General features: G+C 40.6%; 1 protein-coding gene across 4 annotated transcripts in view; it reads left to right on the top strand.

The window, feature by feature from the left end:
- Positions 1 to 19,905, top strand: part of AFF3 (ALF transcription elongation factor 3) — a 554,454-nt gene that overhangs the window by 373,560 nt on the left and 160,989 nt on the right. For all 4 annotated transcript variants that reach the window (XM_059658990.1, XM_059658986.1, XM_059658987.1 and 1 more), the window contains 3 exons: positions 305 to 385; positions 7,489 to 7,525; positions 17,265 to 17,316. In XM_059658990.1, coding sequence (XP_059514973.1) covers positions 305 to 385; positions 7,489 to 7,525; positions 17,265 to 17,316 — 170 coding nt within the window. The remainder of the gene's footprint in view (positions 1 to 304; positions 386 to 7,488; positions 7,526 to 17,264; positions 17,317 to 19,905) is intronic.

Below are 19,905 nucleotides of genomic sequence, written 5' to 3'. Positions count from 1 at the left end.
CCACCGTGTTGTCCCTTTACTCAGGAGCTTAATTGAAGTGAAAATAGGACAACCTTGTAGCTCTACTTAAAGTATAAAGGGGACATGAGGCTAGCCACGGAACCACGAATTTGGTAAAATTGTGGGGAGAAATCGTAGAAGTGGGCTTCACTGTGTTGTTCTTTTAAATCCCTCTCATTCCCTTTCATCTCTTGCTCATTTCTTACCCCTCGGTGCTTTAGCGAGGCGGGCTTTGTGGCTGCTTCAGGTGCTCCCGACTTGAGCTGCGCTCTGTGTTAATGCTGTTTTGTTTTCTTCCCTTTAGGAGATGACCTGGCTTCCACCACTTTCTGCTATTCAGCCGCCTGGCAAGGTGGAACCCAGCAAATTTTCATTCCCAAATAAGGTGAGGTCTGGTGTCACTCAGGAGCAGCCTGCTGTCTCCACGCAGAATTTCCCAGGGACAGTGGGACCTCCCTTTATTGTCTTTTCCTTTGAAAATATTCCTGCCAGAGGCATATGGATCTGATTTTCAACATTTTTCAAACATACATTTATTCATCAAAGGGGAAAATGAAGATTGCAATTTTACACCTACACTTCCATACTTAATGCAAAATGTGATGCATATTATGTGTCATTTATTGAGAACATTTGTGAAGTTGCTTCTTACAATAGTGTTATACATTCAGTGTGATTGCTTATTTTTTCCTAAAAATTGCTTATTTTTTCCTAAATTAATAATGAATCTTAAAATCAATGTCTTAGAATTGAAGGCAGGTAGTATTTAATTCCTCTTAGATATCTTTTATAAAGCATAAAATATTATCTAGGAATTTAAAAGAGAAGATTTCCATATTTTCTAAAGACAAGTACACAAAAAGAATAACCACAAAATATATTTAAGTTATACATGAGTCTAATATGTTTTATTTGAATACAACATATAACTTCATACTCATTATAAAGGTGAAATTATGCAAATAGAAGGAGCAAAATATGAAAGTTTCCAGTACCCTCATCCAGATTTTATTTCCCTTACCCAAGGGACTACATTCAAATGAGAATTTGATGTGTAACGTCCCAGTCATTCTCTCTGTGCATTACATATACATGTATGTGCATATGCAGTTTTTAAAAATCATAAATGGTATTGTGCTAAAAGCATTTTTTCTAAGGGTTGAAATTTTTCCAGATACCCACAATACATAAATATCTTTGCTAAGTAGTCATATCAACTTCCTCTAGTGAATTATTGAAATAATTATTTATTATAATCATCACAATGATAAATTCCATTCTAAGAGTTTTTTCCTTTTCTTAACAACATGTATTTGGAGAGCTTTCCAAGTGAATCTATATTTTCTTCATTCTCCTAAACAGCAGCAAAGTATTTCCTAGTATGAATTTGCTGTAATTTATTGACTCAAACTCCTTTTGATCGACATTCAGGTTGTTTACGGTTGGTTATTATCACAAACGCTGTTTGAACAAACAGTGTTTGGCAGGTGCCTCTTTGAATGTCCCGAGTACTGATGCCGGAGCAGGAACGTGGTGCTGGAGGCATCCAAAGCCGTAATTCCTCTCGACTGCATTTCCAGAGAACTTTGTTGTGCATCTTTGCCAGCGTTTAATATTATTTGACTTTTTATCCTTGTTTCAGGGTGAAAATTTGCTGTCTCATTGTTTTCATTTGCATTTCTCCAATTTCTTCTGAGTTTAACAATGGGCTGTTTTTCCTTTGCAACTTACCCATTCATAGTCATTGCCCATTCATATCGCATTTTAAAAAATGATTTGTTAGGAACTCCTTATTGCTTATTCATGTGTCTATTATATATGATACAACTAGTTTCTTGTAACTTGATTTATGTACCTTTTATACGAGCAAAGTGTTTAATTTTTGTCAGATTTTTAAAAAAGCTTCCCTGCACCAATATTCTAACAATGTTCTCTATTTTATTCTAAGTCTTTTATAGTTTTGGTTTTAGGTTTAAAAAAAACATTGTGTCTGGTTTAACATAGAATTCTAGTTGTGTTCTTTAAATGGCTAGTAAATTATTATAACACTATTAATAAAATTAGCTCATATTCCTCCCCCCCCCCCGCTATTTTGAAATACCGTGTTTATCAGCAATTTAATTTCTCATAAATACATAGATTTGTTTCAGGAGTATCTATTCGTTTTTTTTCGGTGTATTTACTTCTTTCCCAATAACTCATTGTTTAAATCAAATGCTGACAAGCTTTTTCTGTCAGGGCTCAGGACATAAATAGTTTAGGCTTTGCAGACAATATATAAGTGAATGACTGTAGCTATGTTCAAATAAAATTTTATTTATAGAAACAGGTGACAGCATCTATAATAATAAAAGTGAAATATGCTAATTAGACCGGACATCTTTCCGGAAGACCTTCCAGACAAAGATGGGGCTGCGAGGGAAGCCTGGGTCCTGGTTGCCTGCCAGCGGCCGGGGGGAAGCCCGGGTCCTGAGTGCCAGAGGAAAGCCGGTGCCAGCAGTCGGGGGAAGGAAGGCCTACTCTTACACAAATTTCATGCATCAGGCCTTTAGTAATATACTAGTATAAAGAACTCATAATTCAACAATAAAAGAATAGCTCATTTTAAGAATGGGCAAAGGATTTACATAGACATTTCTCCAAAGATCTACAAGTGGCTAATAAGTATATGAAAAGATACTATCACTATTAGTAATCAAAATCACAGTGAGAAAATGAGTCATACCTACTTAAATAGCTAAACCAAAGACAGTAACCAGTGTGAGCAAGGGTGTAGAAAAATTGGAAACCTGCTCTCAGTTGCTGGTGGGATCATCAAATGTTACAGCCTCTTTGGAAAACATTTAGGCAGTTTCTCCAGCACTGCATTATCCTATGAACCAGCAATTCCACTCCTAGATATACACCCAAAGAATGAAAACACATCCATACAAAACTTATCCATGCACATTCGTAGCATCATTAATCATAGTAGCCAATAAGTGGAAACAACACAAATGTTGTTGATAGATACACACAAGTAACATATGGAATGCTTTTCAGGCATAAAAAGGAATGAAATGGTGATACCTAATACAATGTGGATGAACCTTAAAACATGTTATGCTAAGTGAAAGTCTCAAACAACCACATACTATGGTATATGATTTCATATATTTGAAATGTCCAGAGTAGGCAAATATAGCAAGACAGAGAATTAGGTTAGTGGTTTCTTGAAGCTCAGAGGTGGGGAGGTAGGGTTTAATGTTGGCTAAAGGGTAAAGGATATTTTTTTAATTGATGATAATATTCTAAATTTATTATGGTCATAAACTCTGAATACGCTAAAAAGCATTCAGTTGTTTAAGATAAAATAAATCAAAGGCTGGGCTATACTTGGCCTGTGGGCTATATTTGGCTGACTCCAAGTAAATTATTAATGATTTTTGGCCTATTTATACATACATGTGGTCAGGCCAGTATCCTTTTTTGTTATCCAAAAGTCCTGCCTATTGTACATTTTTCTCTTCCAGATCAATTTAAGATTCATCTTGATGATCTGTTGTTCCTTAAAAAATATCCTCTTGTAATTTTGTTTGATTTCTAACTTAATTTAAGAAAGTATATCCATTTGACAATATCATCTTCCTGTCCAAGAATTTGGAATATCTCTTCACTTTTCATATCTTCTTGCATGTTCTTTGGTAAACATTTTGTTCTTGTAGGTCTTTCACATTGATTCTGTGGTTTATTCTCAGATATTTAACGGTATTTTGTATTTAAATGAGCTTTTTAAAAAAGTTTTCATGTTTTAATTAGTCCTCAGTGGTGTGAAGGAAATTTACTGGATTTTACATATCTACTTACTGAATTCCTTCCGGCTCTGGTAGATTTTTGGTGAGCTTATAGTTTCCTAGTAGGGGACACTAGAATGCATAGCAGGGGGGAGGTGAATGCTGATGGTGACTAGAAGTGGATGACTTTTCAATAGAGAGCTTAAGAAAGACCTTTCTAAGGAGGTGGCATTTGAGCAACTCCCTGAAGCAGGTGAGGGAGCAGGTCGTGCAGAGGAGTGGCAGAGAGGTCCACAGAAATGGAAGAGAAGGGGAAAGGCAGGAGCCTACCTGGGTCTTGGAGGCACCGCAGGGCCAGCGGGGCCAGGGCAGAGCCAATGGGCACGGAACAGCCAATGACAGAGAGGTAACAACAGAGTGGGGCTGCCAGGACACGGGAGTATCCGATTGGGCCTACTTGGGTAATGCAGAATAATCTCCCACCCCACACTCATCATTAATCCCGGTTGCAAAGCCCCTTTTGCCATGAGAAGTAACATGTTCACAGGGTCGGGGAATGAGGATACAGACATCTTTGGGGGGCCCTTGTTCTGCCTACTGCAAGACTGTCATTAATTTTGACACGTACTGTACCTCTTCCAACCTGTATCTCAACTAATTAGTGTTCTGTCAGCTGGAGGCTTGCATTTCCTTAATTAGATAGATTATTAACATTTGAGATTATCACTATATTGCCAGCATGAAGGAGCTAGAATGATTCATAGAATTTGAGGGGCAAAGTCTCCTAAATGAGTAACAAATAATTAAATTAAGCCTAATCTTGTTAAGATTAAAGGGGCGACTTGACCTCACCAGGAAAGTTGATTTAACTGTGCATCTGAGTTGGCAGCGCCACTGAATTAATTAGCTAAATACTTCCGAGAATTTCCCCGATTTGTCCGGGTATGGAAGGACATAACGTATAGTAAGGTCAGTTGTGACCAAATGTGGGTATTTCTTCTATTCTCTGAACACTTCATCTGGAGTCACTGTTTCCTGGACAAATGCTACCAGGCATGTCTGCCTCTTTCTTCAGATCTCAAGAGTAATTGAATTGGGTAAAGGAAAGAATACGTGACTTCTTTAAATTGGCTGCCATTATCGGGTATTTCAACAAAGGTGGGGGAGAAGAATTTGCTTTACCCTTTTCCCTTCATTTCTGTAGCAGTCTCAAAAGTTGTGAAATGCAAATAAAGAACTGAAAATTGTAGGATTTCCCCATCCTCAGAAGGCATACGGGCACACCTAATGGCATTTCACAAACATGTCACAGAGCAATGGGTGCTGAGTCCGGGGATCAGCCCTGGCCTGAAACTGTCCTGGCTGACAGACTTGTGAAGCATTGTGCGGCGGAACGCCGGCATCCTGACAGAAATGCCCGTGCGCTGGCCTCCTCTGGGTGCCCAGAAGGAGAACGGAAGCCGGGGGTGAGGAAAGTGGCAAGTTCCATTTTATTAAGTAGCACTTAGTATTTAAACAAAGAAGAGTAATGCTAGGATGCCTCAAAAACTACCACAAAATGTTTGGACTAAAAACTCCATGGTTAGCATTACCTCAAATCAAATATTGAAATTCATTGTAAATTACATTATTTTAACTATTTGAGGCTTTATAGAGTAGTATTCAGAAGAACGTGATTAGTGGGGGTGGAAGGCGATGAAACCAAGTCAGATGGTTCTTTTCCTCTAGGAATTAGCTCACTGTGTATGGGGGGAGGGCATCAGAGAATAAGAGAAGATAGTTTTGCATTTCTTGCCTTCTGTAGTTCTAACAGTGGGCTCGTAGACAGACAAGGAGAGGTGTGAGTGGCCCAGTCATCAGGTGGTTCCAAAACACAGTTTTGAAGTAATGCTCGCTCGCACAGTAGGAGTATTGTCCTCCGTCAGCAACACGGCTTACGGATGACTGGACTTAGTGATGTAAGGTGCGTGGTTTTTCACATTGTAAGTTCCCTACAAATCAGGCTGTGTTTTACAGCTGGTGGCATCTGACAGTTAGTCGGCAGCCGTTTTCTTTGCTGGCGGTCCCTGAGATCGCGCGGCCTCCGGCACTTCCGATGGCACCTTACACTTGGTGGGACATAGTGGTTGCTGTGGCGCTCCGTGGAATGACTCCCTCAGACACTGGGAGCTTGGTGATTTCTGTCCTCAGCAAAAGGATTTGTACCAACTTGACTTCTCAGCTAAATAGAGCTCATATAAAGAAGCTTTAGGATTCCCACGTACCAGACAAGCGTTTAGGTTTTGGGAATTCAGGATTTAAAGATGGAGAAGGAGAAATGCCCATCGGGAACTATTCTTCTTAGAAGCCAAGAAGTGGGTGTCACTTTTGTGCATGTGACTGCCAGGTGACACACTTGAATCGCACTAGCGAACCAAAAGCAGCAGCTTAACCTCCAAAATGACCCGATTCGGGATTATGGACAACTTTTGTATACTTTCCTCTAAATTTTCTTTAATGAGTAGGTATTACTCTTCTTTGTTTAAGCTACTTAATAAAATGGAACAGTCCTTGAGTCAAGAAGATGATAATAGTAGCAGCCCTTTAATGCTATTTATCATTAAATTGCGTACTTTAAATATGTACAGCTTGTGTTAAATTGTTTATGCCTCAATAAAGCTGCTCTGTTGTTGTTGTTTCTAAAAACAAGTCATAGTTGAAAAGAGAGAAGAAACTCAACATCATTAGTCATTAGGAAAATATAAATCTGAACCACATGAGAAACCATTGCACATCCCCTAGGATGGCTATCATAAATTTTATAAAAATTAAAACCAGAAAATAACAAGTGCTGGTGAGGATGTGGAGAAATTGGAACCTCCAGACATTGCTAGTAGGAATGCAAAATGACTCAGCCACTGTGGAAACAGTTTGGCAGTGCCGCTTAACAGAATCGCCACATGAACCTGCAGTTCTCCTCTTAGGTGTATCCCCAAAAGGATTGAAAGCAGGGACTCAAACAAGTACACATGCATGTGTGTTTATGGCAGCACTACTCACAACAGCCAGAAGGTGGAAACAGTCCAAATGTGCATTAACAGATGAATGGGCCTGTTAATAAAAACTGTTGTGTATACACACAATGGCACATGATTCAGCCACAAAAAGGAATGAATTACTGATACAAGCTACCACGGGGATGAATCTCCACAACGGGCAACGTGAAAGAAGCCAGGCACCAAAGGTCACATGATGCATGATTCCAGGGCTACGAAATATCCAGAACAGATAAAGTCATGGAGCTGGGATGCTGACTGGGAGTTGCCAGGGGCTGAGGAGAGGGGCGATTGGGGGTTGCCAGGGCTGAGGAGGGGGGCGATTGGGGGGACACTGCTTAATGCTGTGGAGTTTTATTTTGAAACGATGGAAATATTTTGCAACTAAAGAGAGTTGGTGGCTGTACAACATTGTGAATGTACTAAATGCCACTGAATTATTCACTTTAAAGGGCTAATTTTGTGTTATGTGAACTTCACTCAATAAACAAAACAAAAAGTCTACAATACAAAAGAGAAGTGATTGTGAACTATTGTACCAGAACTTTTTAACGAGCACATTTATGCAAATGTTTTTCATTACAGTAGCTGGTAGAAATTGACCAGGAACATATCTCACATTCAACTTAGATTTTAAAAGTCAAAATGAGAAAGTTAATTGATATTTCTTGTTCTTTTAGGACTCTCAGCTGGTTTCCTCTGGACACAATAATCCAAGTAAGAAAGGCTTCTCTCTACAGCGTTATGAGTGTGTATGTGGTGGTGGTGGTGGTGGTGGTGGTGGAGGAGGGGCTGCTGAGGGGGTGAGTAGGGGAGATGTATGCGATAAACAGTAATTGTGAACGAATTTCACTATAAACAAAATCAAACGGGGAAAAAGAGAGCCATTTGTTCAAGTGTGTTTCAAATGCATGAGGTTCATGTGTGCTTGAGCGCCCCTCTGTCTTTTTTCAAGGGGAGGAGGCCAGAACATAAATTGGTGGTTATCAAAACAATCGAGGTTGAAGGAACATTATTCTTTGTTATAGCTGGTTTCTGGTATATGTGGAGGGGAAACATTTTTTAAAAACACTAATTAGTTATCTTAATTGAAAGAAAAAGAATGGGCAAAGAGAACCAATCAGAAGACCTCAAGATGAACGGTCTTAGAATCCATGAGGAAACCATGCCCTCTCTCAGAGACAGACAGACGGAAGTGTCTAGGAAGGAATTCCTTATTGAATCCAATGTCACGGCTTCGTTGTCAAAGAGAGGATGTTATCATCCCATGAAGTAGTGTTTTCATTCTCTTCTCTGGCACTACTAATTGTTGTTAATGTTTTCTTGAGCATTAAAAATGCACACGCCATCTCATTCGTGTCATGAACAGCATCCACAAAGACTGGGCTTTGTTCCATCGATGACCAGCCAGTCAGCGAGAGTACCCCTTGGCAATTACAAAGCCATGTTTGAACATGAAAATCACTCTGAGCAAGCAGATGTGTCTTTGGAGCTGAGGCTCACTCACTGAGCATCTGTGAGGGCAGAAGGGCTGTGCAGAAAAGACAGGCGGAGAGATGTGTTAGGACGCCCAGACTTCCCATGCACAGCAGGAGAAAGGTCAGGGTAGGGCGACGGTGGCATAATGATGCATAGGCAGTATCACTCAGTCATCTCACCCGCGGCTGGAATTTGCTGTGAGCACATACCAGCAAAGAGGAGAAATGCCAAGGGACTTGAACCCTAAAGAACATGCTAAATTCAGTAGTAAGAAAAGGAATCAGAAGATATGCACAGATAAGTCCATGAGCTGTGCAGGCGTCAGCACCATGTTTCAAAGACCAGAGTATACGGAAAAGTGCTGTTACTTTCCTCAGCATGTCTTTCCATTTGAATTTAAACAGTTCAGGGCAGAGGGAGGAGACAGTAGGTGAATAAAAGTACCTTCTCTCAGCTTGGAGTTTTTGACATAAAGAACAAAGGAAGGAAGGATTGAGTCTCTTCCATGTGCCCGCACCTGGACGCACGCTACTTCACTTAATCCTAACAGTGCCTGGATGAGGTAGGCCTGATGGTCCCCATTTTGCACATGATGAAATGAGATTCTGAAGTTAATAACCAACCTTGTTTTTAGTGAAAAAAAAATGACCACGAGGGTTTGAATGCAGGGATGTCTGCCCCAAAGACAACAGACTTTCCCTAACCTTGACCCCAGAAAGGTGGCTTCTGATGGTTCAGTGTGAAGTTGAATTCTTGTCCATAACTGTATACCGTGGGTTTTGTGTGCATCCGGCATGTTGTTACAGCATGCCCTGGCAGTGACCAGCTAAAGCTGTGTTTGGCTTATGAAAAAGCAGACCCTCGTCTATGGAATGTGAGGTGGCACCTGCCGCGTGTGGTATGAAACCCTCTGGCATTCCATCGCCCCGGGAAATCTCTGATTGGCTTTTCCTTTTCTGGGGGTAGGGAGGTTATTTTTTGTGTTTTTAAAGTAAATTGTCTCCTAAAGCCAAGCACATCTATATACAGATAATATCACTGTTTAAAAATCTGAGCATTCACCTGGATTCCAGCACATTAAAGCTTTAGGAGAGCTGGTCTCACCAGCGCGCCTCTGCTGCTTCTTGTATTTGGTTTGGAATCCTTACAGTTTGGGGAATGGTGACTTTCGTAAATATGTAGAAAATAAAAAGCACTCTGAGCTTTAGAGAAACCAAACACGAAATGTGTGTGTGTGGATTGATGAGCTAACCGTCACCACTTCAGGTCAATGCTGCTTTTTCTTTTTGAAGTTGGAGATGTTGTATGATATAGATACTAAGAGAAAAGAGTATGTTAATTGAACAGAAAATTATTTTTAAGCCAGATCTTTTAAAGGATCCTTTAGTCAGTTTGCTAAATTACTGGTTAATTTAATTTAATTTTAGAAAATAAAAGCTTATTAAGCATTGAGAAACTTAAATATTAAAAGAGGTGACCTATGTCTACATTTTATTAAAGTTTGGAGGTGCCCTGTTCAAGGGGCAGACTGAGCATGAGCGCTCCCCCTCCCTCCAGAATCTCTGTTTAAATAACCAGAACTTTGTCGCCATGGACATACATCTGTAATAGCGCTGAGGACAGAAAGGGGTGCATCAACAAACCAGAAATTCAGGTGAGTTTCTGGAAAACAGAGAGTAGACAGGACCCTCCTATTAAGTAATCCTGGGCAAGGAAGGTCATAATGAAACAAACAGGAACCAGCTCTAGTGGTGGTGGGAATGTCCTTGGGGCTCCAAGACAGACCCCAGATTTCTGCTCAGTCTCACAGGGAACAGGCCTGGCGCTCAGAGCGTGGTAGGGACCTGGGCCGTTCCTCCACCTATAGCCCCTCCACCCCCATCCTAGCTGGTTCCCATACAGAACTTTCCATCTGGATTCCCCCAAAAAACAAACAAACAAAACAAAACAACAAAATACCAAATAACACGGTAACGTTTGCTAAGAAAAGAACAGGTGGCCAGATGCCCTAGTTGGGAGCTGATACCTAAGAGAAGCAGTATAGATTCTGAGGTAATACCAGACTTTAAAAAAAGACATATGTGAGTGGGGGAAGAAGAGTTAACTTTTTTCAAGATGGAAATAAACAAAAATGCCGCACACCCGGAGTAAAGGGCTTCTCCCTTGGTGTGGAGCGTGATGAGAGGATCAGGGCTCCCAGCTTGTCCTGAGGTCTCTCTTCTCCCAACTCTGGATAAAGTCTGCAGTTAACATACCCTCCCACTTACAAAGAACTCAGAGTAGCATTTCCTACCAGGGAGGTGTGTGTTAGGGAAATGGATCAATGTACTACTACAGGAAACCCACATCAGTTACCTTTGTTAACCAGCCTGCTATCTCTCAAAACATGAATGTGTCACCAATAAGTACCAAAGAGGACTGACGCCAGTGGAAATCCTCTTAATTCAAGAAACAGAAGGAGAGAACAGAGTGGTATGAAAAAGAAGCAGTTACAGAACAAATGAGCACTTGAGAATGAAAAATATGTTTCACAAAAATTAATAGAAATGATTGGTAATAGTGGAGTCTATAATTTGTAATATAAAGTTGAAAACATTTGTTTTTGAACAGAAAGCAAACGACAGATGGAAAATTTGAAAGGAAGTTAAGATACATGGAAGATTAATTGGGGTGGAAAGGTCAAAATCCAGCTAATAGGAATACCAGAAAGAGAAAACAAAATGGAGAATAAGTAATAATAGAACCATAATTCCAAGAGAGATGAGTTACTCCATATCACAAACACTATATACAGTGAAGCAAGAGACCATGAACAAGAGTAAGGAGAATAGCAGACGCAGAGAATTAGACAGACCCGTAAGGACTTCAGACATCAGGATTACCCAACTCAAATATAAAATAAGAGTGCTTGCTTCAGTTTCTAGAATGAGACATTTGAGAATGTGGTTAAGAGCAAGAAGATTTGAAGAAGTACTAATGAGACCTCTAGAAATGAAAAAATAATAACAAATGAAAATTTCCTCATTCAGGTTGAACAGCAGATTAGATACAGCTAAAAACATTAATGTATTGGGAAATTGAATTTAAGTAATTATCTAGAATGCAGCCTAGAGAAAATGGAAAATATGAAATGGAAATTAAGAAACGTATGGGATATTCCCTGGCTAGTGTGACTCAGTTGGTTGAGTGTTATCCCATACACCACACTGGAAGGTCATTGGCTCGATTCCTGGTAAGGGCACGTGCCCAGTTTGTGGGTTCGATCCCTGGTTGGGATGCATATCGATGAATGTTCCTCTCTCTCTCTGTCTCCCTTCCTCTCTCTCTAAAAAATAAATAAATAAATAAAAGTATATTTAGAAAAAGGAAACGGATAAAGAAAAAAAGTCTAGCATATATTTAAGTAGGATTTCAGAAAGAGATGAGGGAACAGAGGAAATATTAAAGAAGATAATGGCTGAAAAAAAATTAGAATTGAATACACTAACCCACAAATTCTAGAAACCCAATGCATATTAAGCAGTAAAAATGAAAGGCCACACTAAACACATTATAGTTCATCTGCAAACCACATAGATAAGGAAACAATTCTTAAACTGCCCTTTAATATTTCAAAGAAGCAACAATTAAACTTCTAGTTGACTTCTTTCTCAACAGCTATAGGAAATAGTGCAATTATAACTTCATTTTTGTGTATCTGGAAATTGACAAGGTGATTCTCAAATTTCTTTGATAAAACAAAGGCCCAAAAATAGCTCAGACACTCCTAAAGAACAACAAGGTTGGAGCCTTGCCTTGCCCATATTAAAAATATATAAATGTTTTTAGCTAAGTAATACAGACAGTAATAGACAAATTGAGCAATGAAAGGTAATATGAGACCTAGAAACAGGCCCACAAATATATAAAAATTAGATTTATGACAGAGCTGATAATGTAGATCAATGGAGAAAGAATGAGCTTCTTAATAGATAGTACCAGAATAATTGGTTATCTACGAGAAAAATGAAATTACCTTATGTCATATAAAAAACTTCTCCTGGTATTTGTAGAAGATCTAAATGTGAACAGTTTAGTTATACACTTTCCAAAGACAAAATAGAACATATTTTGGTGTACTTCTTAAATACAAACACAACAAAAGTATAAAATATAGGAAAATATTGATATATTCAAGTAAATTAAAATTGAGAACTTATAATCATGCACAGATACCCGAAAAAGAGTAAAAGACTCACACTGGGAAAAGTTACTAGAGGGTGTGTGTGAGAGAGACAGAGAGACAGTAACAGAAGACTTGTATCAAGACAATGAAGTGCTTCTATGAGCTAAAAAATTACAAAAAAAATTTTTTAATAATTTTTTTATTGTCTAAAGTTTTACATATGTCTCCTTTCCCCCCAATTGACCCCCCCCCAAGCCGTTCCCACCCCGGGCAAGCCCCCACCGCCCCAGTGTCTGTGTCCATTGGTTATGCTAATATGCATGCATACAAGTCCTTTGGTTGCTCTCTAACTCCCCCTCCCCTACCATTTGTCTCTAGATCCATCTATTCTTGTTCATCCAATTATGTTGATCATTATATCCCACATATGAGTGAGACCATGTGATATTTATCTTACTCCGACTAACTTATTTCGCTTAGCATAATGCTCTCCAGTTCCATCCATGTTGTTGCAAATGGTAAAAGTTCCTTCTTTTTTATAGCGGCATAGTATTCCATTGTGTAGATGTATAACAGTTTTTTTTAATCCATTCATCTGCTGATGGGCACTTAGGCGGTTTTTTTTTTGAGAAATGAGAAGGAATGTCACAGAAGAGCAAGCACAAAATATCTCTTCCACATTGGTACTCAGAGAAATGCAAACACTACACTGAAATTTCACTTTATATTATTAAATGAGAAAAACCATTCTTTAATGTTTGACTGTAAGTTAACTTGGAACCAGTTCAGCATTCCCTGGTAAGGTTGGACATGTGAAAGCCCTGTGGCCCACACTCCCGATGTGCATGAGAAAGGGTGTTCATGAACATGTGTAACTGTGTCATTCATATGGAAAAACCTAAATGTCCACCAGTAGAATGAATGGAAAAACCCTGGTAGGTTTTTTTATAGGATACACAGCAGTGAACAAACCACAGCTCCGTGCACCATGGTGGCTGGGTCTAAACATCATGGTCGTGAGTGACAGAAGGAAGTCTCGGAGGAAGGCATACAGTATGATTCCATTCATGGAAATTTCAAAATCAGGAAAACTGAAGAATATTTTATTTACTAATAAACACATGGGTGGTAAAGACTATCAAGAAGGGAAGAGAATGACTAGCAGGAAATTCCGCTGGGAGGGGCAGGAACTTAGAGACTCTGGGGTTATTTCTTGGCAGTGTCTTCCTCACAGTTAACTCATTTTAATTTTTAAAAAACTGTATGTATGCACTTTATGGACGTTAAACGCACGTTCTGTTGAACATTTTCTAAGGAAAAGGGGAGACTTGAGACCAATTAAGCTGTGGCATGATGGAATTAAGAATGAGACTCCCTGGAGCCTCAGGGCAGGGAGTGCTGGCCTTCACTCAGGCTCAGTGGCTTTCCCTTCTCAACGGCCCAGTCCCCTTTCTTCACTGACTAATGTTTATATTGTTGCAGTATTTAAACTTCTGTTATGGGTTTATAATTTTTCTAATTGGCCTATAGGAAAGTCTAAAAGTTAAGTTATTAAGTTAAGATGAACGAGGATGCCTCATTAATAATCACTGAACAGAATATAAATATTTTAAATCTCGGCTATGCAGATGGAAAGGATAGCTGTGCAGTTGTAAGTGATGGAGGGCGGGAAGGCAGGTGAGAATGGGTGGGGGAATTTCCTCATTGTGCATAGTTTCAGAGGAAAGATACTGTCAGAAGTTGATTAATCAAGAAATGGATGATTAAATGTATTGAAAGTTATAAATACTCACTGGAGGCAGTAAAAGTAATGATAGGACTAATAAAATTGTAAGGAGAGGGGAGGTGGTAGTATATTAAGTACCTTATCTCGCATCCTTCATATCAGAGATCTTTAGGTGCCCTCTAACGTTGACACATCTAGAAATACGTGTGTTACTCAGAGTGAGGGCTGAAGGGCTCACAGAATAAAACCGGAAGCAAGCAAAGGTGCCAGCTTTTCTCTGCTGGTCCATTGTTTTACCATCCACGTGGATTACTTGTATTATAAAGAAGAGTTGTAGAATAGCAAACCTTACCTGTGCAGCAGAATCCAGCCTAGCGCAACCTATATTTGTCCCAGTTCAGACATCCTGAGTCCCTCTCTGGGCAGGGTGTTGGAGAGTGTGAGCCTCCAGCCGTGCACTCGCTTACGCGTCTGAAGGGCACCAATTCGGTATTTTTCCTTTTGTGACTTATTGGAGTCGTCAGATTGTTTAGTATTGGAACTGTACATTCATCTCTCCCCTGTAGTGCGGGGTTCTGTGCTCATGACAAGCATCAGACTTAAGACAGACGCTGAGCGTGCAGTGTGTCAGGGACTGTGCGAGGCACGGAGACCCTGCGAAGCATCAGGTTGAAAGTACACATATGTATCTACATGATTTACTTGTGTGTACATGTGTCTGTGTGTGTGAGTCCTTGCTGTGGCTCATTTTTCCCCTCTGCCTCTCTGTAATTGTATTTCCATGTGTACCCTGCACCCGGGCCAACCTCTCCTGTCCATTTCCTTAATGATCCATGCCGGTTCCCTCCCAGAGGAACCCGCGGGGTATCCATCATGAAAAGTTGACATAGCCAGGATGACCCCAGTCCTCCTTGGTAGCTGCACAGAAACATCTAGCTTTCGTGCATAATTTTCCCTTGGGTCATGAGAAAGAAATGATGGCTCTTAATGACGTAGGCACTTAAACATTTCAAGGGAACTTCAGATACTGCATCACCTACAATTGCAAGATGTTGGGAGAATCTTATTTCATTCTCTTTGAAAGACAAAACTAATTTGGTCCCTTTCTCCCTCCTGCACCTACTCTTCCCCAGAAGGTGCTATGCGCACTCCCTCCCAGGCTGTTCCTAAATGTCTCCTTTGGCCTGGGGTGTCCTAGCTGCTGGCCAGAACCTCCTCTCTTGTCCCTGTCGCCACAGCAGAAGTGCTGCTCGGGGCAGCTTTGTCCCTGCGCTGGTCCAGCCCGACTCCCAGCCCCCGGCCCCACGTGCAGAGGCCTGTGTCCTCTCCACCTGCGGGCTCTTTGGCAGAATTGTTGGCCAGGGAAAAACATTTACTCAAACATCCAGTGTCTTCATTGACAGTCCCGGTTTCCTGTTTTCTTGACATAAGTTGTTTGGAAATGTTGACTGTTTCCTGCTGCTGCCTGGCTATTTCACACTCTGTTGTGATTGTATTCGGTGTGGCTGCGGGCAGTGCGAGGCTGGGGAAAGCAACAGCTTCCTCCAGATTAAAGGGAGGGGGATCAGTCTGGTGACTGGAACCTCTGCCGTAGCTTTCTCTCACATAGCACGGGTATAACTATGCAGGGTTCTGGCAGGAATTGCCGCCTCTGCGTGGAAGAATGACTCTGGAAAGGACTGAGGAGGTTGTTCTCCAGCTCTCAAGCCCGTGATGAGGCCTCTCGTGTCTGAGGCACCACAGGCGTGGCCTGGAGGACGAACGCGACAGTACAAGCTCTAGAGCCACTTCATTGGTTTGCTGCCTCTACTTGCGCTTCTGCGTGGTTTCCTATGCACGGGGCGTTAATCAGCGTTTGTTACCCAGGCGGTGAAGTCCATGGTTGGCTTTCTGATGAAGTGGCTGTCCCTCGTAGCTGTCCCCACGTCCAGTTACCTCTGTTATATCTAAGGCAGATGTGTGAACCACATCTACCGGTCTTCTTTCTCTCACAACTTTAATTTCCTAAAAGAAAATAGAAGAAATGGTCAAGTTTGCTTTGGGGTTCCGTTTGGACAGTATCTTCAGAATGTGATCATCATGCAGTATAGGGAGACCGTGCTGACAAAAGGGGCCTGCACATGCGTAGGCCTGGGCCCCGCAGAGCACACCGGGGGCGCTGTGAGACCTCCAGGCCAGACTCAGATGGCAAAGCAAAGCAACTGCCACCATCAGGCCCATTGCCCACAGCCCACAGCCTGGCCTGGGGTTTATTAAACTGTTAGCACGGCACAGCCATGGTCACACAGCCGACCCACACTGGCAGTCACGACCCTTGCTCCTTCATCTCCCAAAAGAGAGCACCTTACAGCACCAGGACGCGTAATTCAAACGCCCAGTGTCCGAGGATCTAAGAATTACAGTGTCTTTGCAAGAGGAATTTGCCCTTTAAAACTACGAAAAGTGAACTGGTTCCAAGCCCCCGTAATTAAATCCTTGATGACCACCGTGAAACATTTCTCTACCTAACCTGTCAGATGGGAAGGATTTCTGGTTTACATCTTATTCTGCACTAACTGGGGAGGGAGGGGGCAAAACCTAAGCCAGGGCTCTTGGTAGGGGTATTTCTTGGGGACCTTGTAACCTAGGGTACAACCTCAGTAAAATTCTCTCCTCCGAGTTCTGACGCAGCCAGACCTGGTTCGGCTTATGTTAGCAAAAGGGATCGAAGTTCAGCACGCCTTGCATGTGGAATGCGAATGGGGTTTATTTCCTTAAATGTTCTGTAAAGTGAAGTGGAAGGAAACAGGTTCCAGCTGTCAGATATTCATCTCCTGGTGAGGTTTCCAGTCTGAGTCTCTGGTTGTTTACAAATAGCTCCTTAGTACCTGCTCACAGATCCGTGCCTGGGCAGTGGTATTTCAGAGAAGAAATTATTTTGCAAATCCGGTTCTCAGACATAAAAAGGTGTTTTAAAACCCTCCTGCTGCACATTTTGAAAAATTGTTAATAGGAAATAGGAATATTCAAATGTATTTAATCTCTCTTACATATTTAAGACTGTGATACTCACATGTTGGGGTTTTTTTTTCTGTTTCCTTTTTAAGAGAAAGGTGATGCTGAGCCTGAGAGTCCAGACAATGGCACCTCGAATACATCGTAAGTCTCTTTCCTCTTTCTGTTCGTGATGGCGGTTCTTTAATGTGCCTGTAATACGAAACAGTGCAAGTGTCACGTAGCAGTAATAATAATAATGGGAGGAGGGCCAGTTCTCCTTCTCCTGATGATGTCTTTTTAAATGCTCTGAGTGCACACGCATTTGGAGGTCTTTCTTGTGCTTTAACACAGAAAGAATAATATCGGAGACACAAGTGCTCTTCTTCGGAAAGTCCAGGTGTAATGAGATGGGAGGGCACACACTGGAGGCAGAGGAGCGGGCAGCCTTTTAGAATGTGTTTGCGACTTTCATCGTCACTGTTGTACATGAGGTAGACTTGGCTCACCTGTGGGAGGCATTGTCCCGCACACCTGGGAGGGACCGATGTCATTCAAAGCGCCTGCCATCTGCATCCTCCCCTCGGAACTTTGTGAAAAATACAGATATCTCAGGAATCTCACGAGTTTGCTGACGTTTTTGAAATAACAAAAGCATTTTTTAAAAGAGAAGAAAAGGCCCTTAGAAAGCACACGTTCCTTGCTTTGCATGTTGCTGTTTTCCTCTCGGTGCTCAAGGAATCCAAAAGTGTTAATGATTCAGTTGATACCAAATTTATACGCCAAAGTTTAAATGAAATAATTCAGGAGCTGACAAATTATTTTAGGAATCACATTTGCTCTTTGAAAATCTTTAACCCTGAAGGGCAACGCGGTTTCCTTATTCCTATATGGTTTGTGAGTTCATCTTTATGTGGGTCAGCACTCTGACTACTAAGCATTTAAAATGCTACTCAATAGAAATCACAGTTTGTGATATAATATTATTGAGTGTCTTAGTTTGTCTAAGATCTGTTTCTCAGTCTAGAAAAATCCTTCTGCTTCCCTTACGCACAGGATGGCTACATATTTCATAAAGTATGTGATTATATGTTGTGTTCCTGAAGATGTTACACTAAAAGTTCTAAACAGTTCCATTGCTATGATTTCTGATGATATATAGTACATTGATTAGTTTTAAATGGTTAAAATATCACTAGCTTTAAAATTTTTATGCTGCAAAATATAATGGGAAAAGGGTTTTAATGCCATCTGGAGGCATTCTAGAGAACTGAAAAGGGTAGAATTATTTAAAAATTTGGTTCTTTTAAATAACATTTAAGACTGGATGCGAATTTATACAACTAGAATGTAAGCTATTTGGGAGTAAGTTGTATTTTTATAAATAATTTTATAAAAGTGGTAATTATTGCAGAGACAATAACTTTTTAAATTTCTCATTTAAAAAACATCACTTACAAAACAAAATATATTGGAAAACTGCTAACATCCTGCATTTAATTGTACAAATTTTAAATCTCATTCAATAGACACCAATTTTGTTAATGCAGTTTGATGTACCATGAAAGTTCTTCTTTCCTTATGCATTCCTAAAAAAATTCTGTTCTCTAAGGGAATTGGTTTCCACACCTCAGTTCCTTGGGAAATGTGTTGTCTGAGTTGTTCTGTTAAATTCTGTTATCGCTGGCGATCTGAGGACGGGGAACGCTGGGAGCATCACCCCACACTCCTCTCTCCTCAAGCACAGCAGTTGCTTAGCCATCGGCCTCACCCGCCTCTTGAACTATAATAGCAGAACTAAGCTGAGGTTGCAAGGATCTCTGGTAAAAGTGGAGGATTCTGAACCTGGGCCCCTGGAGGAGCTCGCCACCCAGAGTTCTGTAGGAATTAGGCCAGAGGAGCAGTGTGTATGATCGTAGAGCCAGGACTTGGCACGTTACAGTCCCTGTCAGTACCTTGTCTGGGCTTTATTTAGGTGGGCAGGGACAATATCCTTACTTTGTCTAGAAAAAGCATGTCAAACTCGCAGCCTGTGGGCCGCATGTGGCCCACAACGAATATTTTTGCAGCCCAGCCAATATAATGGTATGTAAGAAACATTTTAGTAAAAATTTCATAACTTAATGTTAATAATATCCTGTTATACATAATTATTAATAACGAACTACAAGTTCGCTAATGACTAATTACTATAATTGTGTTGCATTCATTTCCCTTACGTACCTTACACACAGGCGCACCATTTCTCTCCACTAATATTAGCAGGGAATATTTTAGCAGCTGATGACCATGTCATTAGTCTTGGACTAACTTGTTTGGTGTGCACAACAGGAAATATTTCACTTTCGGAGAACAAAAAAATAGGTTTATTTGTGTTACAATTATTAATTTGTTCAGTTAATCGGTGTCTGGTAAGTTAATGTTCAAGAAAAAATATTAATTTTTATTAAAATGTTCTATTATTTTATGTTAACAATTACTCATTTATTTCAGCCCTTTGTATTCAGCATGTCTCTATCGAATTAAACCTACATTTCTTTGAAAATTGAGGCTTTAGTTTTTTTATGGCCCACATAAGCTTAAACCTTGTTTATTTGGCCCATGTTAGCCTTTGAGTTTGACATGCTTGGTCTAGAACAGTGGTTCTCAACCTTCTGGCCCTTTAAATACAGTTCCTCATGTTGTGACCCAACCATAAAATTATTTTTGTTGCTACTTCATAACTGTCATGTTGCTACTGTCAAGGGCGGGGGG

The sequence above is a fragment of the Myotis daubentonii genome, chromosome 12 (genome assembly GCF_963259705.1).
Source record: "Myotis daubentonii chromosome 12, mMyoDau2.1, whole genome shotgun sequence".
Classification (NCBI taxonomy): domain Eukaryota; kingdom Metazoa; phylum Chordata; class Mammalia; order Chiroptera; family Vespertilionidae; genus Myotis; species Myotis daubentonii.
The sequence above is the reverse complement of the archived record's forward strand: the minus strand, read 5'-3'. Positions and strand labels throughout refer to the sequence as shown.